Source organism: Rutidosis leptorrhynchoides, chromosome 2 (genome assembly GCF_046630445.1).
Source record: "Rutidosis leptorrhynchoides isolate AG116_Rl617_1_P2 chromosome 2, CSIRO_AGI_Rlap_v1, whole genome shotgun sequence".
Taxonomy (NCBI): domain Eukaryota; kingdom Viridiplantae; phylum Streptophyta; class Magnoliopsida; order Asterales; family Asteraceae; genus Rutidosis; species Rutidosis leptorrhynchoides.
Window position 1 is genome coordinate 21,416,711 of NC_092334.1, and position 7,179 is coordinate 21,423,889.

General features: G+C 35.8%; 1 protein-coding gene across 1 annotated transcript; it reads left to right on the plus strand.

Annotated features, from left to right (window-relative positions):
- Positions 1–420: 420 nt before the first annotated feature.
- LOC139894283 (NADP-dependent glyceraldehyde-3-phosphate dehydrogenase) lies at positions 421–5,459 on the plus strand. The gene is made up of 9 exons (XM_071877502.1): positions 421–699; positions 2,878–3,071; positions 3,361–3,489; positions 3,613–3,732; positions 3,822–3,958; positions 4,052–4,207; positions 4,304–4,682; positions 4,956–5,072; positions 5,153–5,459. The coding sequence occupies exons 1-9, from the start codon at positions 555–557 to the stop codon at positions 5,264–5,266; spliced, it is 1,491 nt and encodes a 496-aa protein (XP_071733603.1). The 5' UTR covers positions 421–554; the 3' UTR covers positions 5,267–5,459.
- The last annotated feature ends 1,720 nt before the right edge of the window (positions 5,460–7,179 follow it).

Sequence of the window (7,179 nt, forward strand, 5' to 3'; positions counted from 1 at the left end):
AAGTCGGTGACGATCAGTATAATTCTAAAAGATAAGAATGATTATTGTAATTTCCTGAAAACGAAAAATACAAATATACTTTTTTTTACAACATAAATACAAATATAAATCATCACAAGATAGCCTAGTGGTTGAGGCTCTAAGTTCCTTACAAGAGGTCTCATGTTTGAATCATGTCTAGGACAAATATCTTGTGGTGGCTAAGGAAGAGTTGGAAATAGCCTAGAGTAATTCTACTGGGCTGCGTACATCTGAGGTCGGATTACTCGCCCCGGATAGCCCGAACATGAAAAAACCTTCTATCTTGTTGAAATACAAATATATATACTAATATGATTATATAATTTACTTTTACTTTTAAATTAACTTGTGGGGTGTTTCAATTGGTATATATACATGCTACCAAGTGTGGCTCACCTTCCTCCAATATCTATACACACCAACGCCAAACATCATGCACCATTCATTCACTCTCACTCTCTTTCACATAGTTGAGAAGTAGATAGATAAGGCCATTGACAAAACAAAAAAAAAAAGCTTGAAAATTTAAATCAATGGCAGGAAGTGGTGTGTTTGAAGACATAATAGAAGGAGAAGTATTCAAATACTACACAGATGGTGAATGGAGGAAATCTACTTCTGGCAAATCTGTTGCCATTATCAATCCTACTACAAGAACCACTCAATACAAAGTTCAAGGTACAATTATATTTATATATATGGACTTAATCTGCTCACTACAGAATGAATGATCATGAATCTTTCAAACATTTTTATAATTATTTACTGTATTTATTTATTATGATTAAGATTAAGATAGATGTAGTAATTAATCACGTACTATACATGCATATATAATTGCATGTGATCCTATCAGTTGTATTGATTTAAGTATTTAAGTATTAATTAGTGCTTAAATCAGACAAATATCGTTAAGTCCGATTCAGATATACTAGTTACGTATGACAACCGGCCATGATAAACGGGTCAACAGATAAAGTTTCCACGAATCTGGGATGGCGAGTAGTTTTACTTAGATGTATGTGACCCTGATTATATGACAACCATGGATCAAGTAAGGAAGGGCGAATCTAGCTATAAACCCCGAGACATCAGTTTAAATTTATTTAGTAGAATTTACCCTATAATATAATATGTAAAGAACACCACTAAATTTACAATACTTTATGACATTATATATTTTTCAAATTTATAATATTTTTTTTATTTGTATAAGACACTACTAAATTTAAATACTCGGATCCTATAATTTTTTTTGATTTGTAATCTTTTAAAGGTAAATACTACTAATATAACCTTAAGATATAACTAGTATAATACTGGAATTGCCATTGCAATTAAGTTAATTAATCAGTTGCTAAACATGTTAAGCCGAATCAGAATTATATGTAATAATTGAGAATTAAATGTTTCATACATCTTAGTTTATGAGTTATTGAGCTCCATTTATTTACAGTGAAGAGCTAGCATGACACTTGGTTGGCTGCAGACCAACGGTTTATCTTGATTTTCTGATCTAAAACTTTGGTTCTATTTGTACATTATGTAGCTGAGGATGTACCTTTGGTATATTCCATCCTTTTGGGCCCGGGCCCATTTATATAAAGACAATTCACACTTTCAAACGCACCCCTGTACACTATGGAAAATTACAATTACATACAGATATGTGATTTAGTTCCATAAAATAACCCAATGGTATATTGATCTATAGTCCTGTTTTATTTTAGGTAAAAATAAAATATACTTTGGTTATCATAAATCTGGGCCTCAAGTAAATTCTGTGCACTTAGATAAGTATATTCAACCCAATACCTCTTTAATTTGGGCCTCATAAATCACGCACGATTATGCGTATTCTTTGAAGTCTAGAAAAACCCTATAATTACAAACGTAAATTCCCTAAATTACACCTGCATAAATTCTCTTACTTTTTGCGAATATTTCCTCTTATTCGTAGTTTGGATGTGAGATGTAGTGGTATGGTACAAATTTTATTCAAAAGTGTTAAATCATAAATCTGGATGCTAGAAGTGTTACAGTACCTAGCAGTAGTGGTCAGTGGTCTGTCTCTCTTAACTCTCTTAGCTAGACTCTTTGTTGGATGTGTGAAGGATATCAAAACAAAATGAGAAGTTCGGGTACAAAGCAAGGCGCGCCGCTTGCAATCAGGTGTTCCAGTTTTGAAGTTTCTTCTGTCTCGCATTTACACTTGGAGGCGCGCCGCGGCCTTGGTCTGACGGGAAAGAAACTTCTAGATTCGTTTTTTCGTGCTCGTTGTTGTATGCCTATAAATACATCTCATTGTAACCCTAAAGAAACCTACAAAATTACTAATAAAATTCTCTCTGTTTGGCCGCGGATTAAACCAATTCGTTTGAATTAAACGATTGGACATAACCACGTTAATTCCTTGTTCTTTACGTTTCTTGTTCTTATCTTTATTTGTGTTGGTGATTATTTGTTTGTTGCACGGTGGGTTGATAACTAGGGTTATCAGATTCTTGTTAGGGCTCACCTAAATTTCTTAACACTCTCGTGATGTGCAACTTGCACACAAGCTTGCCCATTTACCCTTGAATTCCACCAAGGGTACTTTCCGCACATCGCGTTGCGGTGGCAGTGGGAAGGGGGTTTTACCGCCCATGCCTCGCCTCAGGCCGGGTTTCCTCGTGGGCAGCCGTTGAGGCGGATTATGCAAGAACGCGTTGGTGGTTAAGTGACCCGATCCCTTACTGCTACTAAAAAAAGATGTGTTGCAGTAGTATAATGATAAGGTATAAGCCATAAACAATTGACTAACACAGATATTTATATTTATTTCAACTGCTGAGTTGTAGAATGTTTTGTTGCCAGCATGTACACAAGAAGAGGTAAACAGAGTGATGGAATCAGCAAAAATTGCTCAAAAACAATGGGCGAAAACACCGTTATGGAAACGAGCCGAGCTGCTTCACAAGTCAGCTGCTATTCTAAAAGAGCACAAGGCTCCCATTGCTGAGTGCCTAGTTAAGGAGATTGCTAAACCTGCCAAGGATTCAGTCACTGAGGTACAACTTGTTTATGCACACTAAAATTATTGAAAAATTTTAGGCCCAAAAATTAGAATGTAAAATCATATCATATAGCATCTTTTATATGATAGCATTAAACAATGCATGCTGAACTGTTGAACATTAGTCCTTTCGCCTACTTTCAAAGAAAGCTAAGTTTACCCAGCAGCTTAGTAATTAGGATCTTAATGCCCTGTTCAGGAGTACAAAGAGGTCACTTTTGAAAGTGATAATGCTATATATAATGACATGTATTTAGTTAATCAAGTTGTACATTTTCGTATAGGTTGTTCGATCGGGGGATCTCATATCATATTGTGCTGAGGAAGGGGTTAGGATTTTAGGAGAAGGCAAGTTCTTGGTTTCTGATAGTTTTCCAGGCAATGAGAGGACTAAATACTGCCTTACTTCAAAGGTACACTACATCTTACACTCAAAGTTTCCATCTTTTAATAAAAACTTGTCAAATAATTTTCGGGTTTGATAGATGATAAAATTTTGGATTTGGGTTTATAATCGGTTTTTTAAACGATGATAGATTCCACTCGGAGTTGTCTTGGCCATTCCTCCCTTCAATTATCCGGTTAACCTTGCTGTTTCGAAAATTGGTCCTGCACTTATCGCTGGAAACTCCCTCGTCCTTAAGCCTCCAACTCAGGTGGTTTTTCAGTCTTATTTACAAATGAATTTACTTTTTGCATATAGTTTTCGGATTTTTTTAAGCTTTTTGAGATATGTTTTTTGCAGGGCGCAGTGGCTTGCCTTCATATGGTGCACTGCTTTCACTTGGCAGGCTTTCCAAAAGGTCTAATCAGCTGCGTTACAGGCAAAGGGTCAGAGATTGGTGATTTTCTAACAATGCATCCTGGAGTTAACTGTATCAGGTAGTTAATCTAATAATGTTTTTCGAATTATATGAAAGTTAGGATAAGCAAACATTTTGTTTAACATCTGTATGTATGTCTATTTCATTGAAGCTTCACGGGTGGTGACACTGGAGTCGCAATCTCAAAAAAAGCTGGCATGGTGCCACTTCAGATGGAGCTTGGAGGAAAAGATGCATGTATCGTGCTGGAAGATGCCGATCTTGATTTGGTAGCTGCAAATATTATCAAAGGAGGTTTTTCGTATAGGTAATTAAACTAAAAAAAATGTAATTTATGCATTTTTGTACATGACAAATCATGCTACATTTCAGCTTTTGGATAAACTAATGGAACTTTCTACAGTGGCCAGAGATGCACTGCTGTTAAGGTTGTGCTAGTGATGGAATCAGTTGCAGATGCACTAGTCGAAAAAGTAAACGCCAAGGTGGCGAAGTTAAAGGTGGGACCACCCGAGGAAGATTGTGACATCACCCCAGTTGTATCAGAATCATCAGCAAATTTCATTGAGGGGTTGGCTAAAGATGCAAAGACAAAAGGGGCTACCTTTTGTCAAGAGTATAAGCGAGAGGGAAACCTCATTTGGCCATTACTGCTCGATAATGTTCGACCTGATATGAGAATCGCATGGGAGGAGCCATTTGGGCCTATCGTGCCCGTTATTCGGATCAACTCCATTGAAGAAGGGATCCACCATTGCAATGCTAGCAATTTCGGCCTCCAGGTATATTTGAAATCATGCTTTGGGAAATATTACCACTCGAGTGGTTAATGCACATCTTAGGGCCTTTTTACTTCCACTTAATGATCTGTTTATGTACAGCTCTTAACTCAGTAAGTAAAATTGTTATTTTTTTGTCACATAATCTTAAAAATGGTCTGTTTGTAGAAGTCATAGAAACATAGACTACTTACCAAACAAAGGCACATGGAAACTACCCCTAAGAAGTTTTGAAATTATGAAACTAACATGTTGAGAACTTTTGACTATTGATAGGGATGTGTATTTACAAAGGACATCAACAAAGCGATTTTGATTAGTGATGCAATGGAGACAGGAACGGTCCAGATTAACTCGGCTCCAGCTCGTGGCCCTGATCATTTCCCTTTTCAGGTGAAGTGTTACAAACGTTACAGAACTTATATCAATTTATCTGTTATCGGTACTGATTTTGGCAACCGGTAAATTAACAGGGTTTAAAGGACAGTGGAATTGGATCCCAGGGAATCACAAACAGCATAAATATGATGACGAAAATCAAGAGCACAGTGATCAACTTACCAACCCCAAGTTACACCATGGGTTAGCCAGAGTAACATAAGCTTCCATTGTATTTGAAGAAATAATAATTATGAAAAGACTACCAGTATTGAGGCTTCTTTGTTGGATCTTAATACATGATTAAATAATGTTTACTACCTACTTAAATGGCGAAATTGATGTATGTGATATGTTTTCGTGACAGATGTTTATGATCTTTAAAGACACCTAGTTTTGTTTTTTGTTTGTGTTCATGATTGATAACATAAAAAGGAAAACAATGATTTGGTTCGGTTCAACCAAGTTCGAACACGATTTTGGTTGAAGTGAACCGATCATCGGTCTGATAATTTCAGTTAAGTATCCATGTACTGAGTGTCTGAGTGCAACCTGTTCGAACATGATTCCGATAATTGATGATCGATAATTTATGTTACGAATTCGTGTAGTAAGTTCAACCAAAATCGTGTTCGAACGTGGTTGAATTCGGTACACATGTACATTACTGAAATTCCAATAATCGGTAGAGTTCAACAAAAACCGTGTATGAACGTGGTCAAACTCGAGTTTGAACAGGCGTGTTCGAACACGCTTGAAAATACTTCTTGTTTACACTTGAGCAAAACTCGGTCACGATGAAGTCAAACAAAAATGGGGCGAGTACGTTCGAACGGATAATGTACAATGAAAGTTTTCATTAAAAATTGTATTTTGTGGTGTATTTTTATTATTTTTCCAAGTGCATCTCAGTATCTAACTGGGTGAAGTATGATTCAGTATAAAGGCCCAATATACATGCCCAATCCATAAAACTTAACAAATCTAATCCACAAAGCCCAATGCTCCTTTTTCAGAAAATGCGAGTACGTTAAGAATTACGATATGTACATTGCCTTCTAACAATTTAATGAGGGTTCTTCTAACTTAATACGAAGAAATCATATTATGTTCGTTTGTTATTTACAGCACTTTTTGATAAATAACAACTAACCGCGGTTGAAACTTCACGTAATTATAATAATATAATTGTTGAATAAAAAAATGATTATATTTACAGAATTGTCGCTATTGAGCATAATAATTATAACTAGTTTTCGAACCCTCGCTTCGCGCCGGAGGTTCGGTTTTCAATGTATTTTATTGCGTTTAGTTTGTAAAATTATTTCGTGGCTAACGATGATGTCGTTGAAGCGCAACTCGAGTCGAACTAAAAGGTATAACCCGTGAAAGATTTAAATGTTATTTTAAATTAACAATATATGTGCATCTCCGCGTTTCGCTATGAAATTGTCGACTTTTAAAAATTTAACGCAAAATCAACGTGTATGAAAAGTACCCCAAACATTTAGCGTTTTTTAAAAAGCGTCTGTTTTGCGTATAGTTAGTGACAATGTGTTTCTAAAATTATTTCGAGTTTAACGATGGTGTCGGAAAAATTTAACTCGTTGCGAGCGAGAAGATATGACCCGTTGAATATTTGTTTGGAGTTTATTTAAGTTTTTATTTATTTATGAAAATGGCGCCCCCCCCCCCCCCCCCCCCCTCTCCCGGTGTTTGGGGGGTCGATTTGAAATTGTGAAAAAAGTGTGGGGGACTTTGTTGGTGTAATGAAATTTAGTTAAAAAAAGTGAAAGGACGCAAATGCCCCTAGTTACTATTCATGACTTTTGTCTATTAGATAATATGGTAATTATATATTAGATTATATTTTTAAAATGAAAGTAATTCAATTGTAAAATAAGTTTATGTGCGTTAATGAAACCTTAATATGCTCGAGTTAAAATATCCATAAAAAGACAAGGATAAACTGATTTAGAGCATGATATACTATCATTATTATAAATAAGTGGTTACGTGTTGAGTGCGAAGAAAAATCAAACAAAAGAAAGAGAAACTGGCAGATGGAATCTCGCGAACTCGAGATTTATCATGCTAAGAAGATTGCGATCGCAAGAGCTGG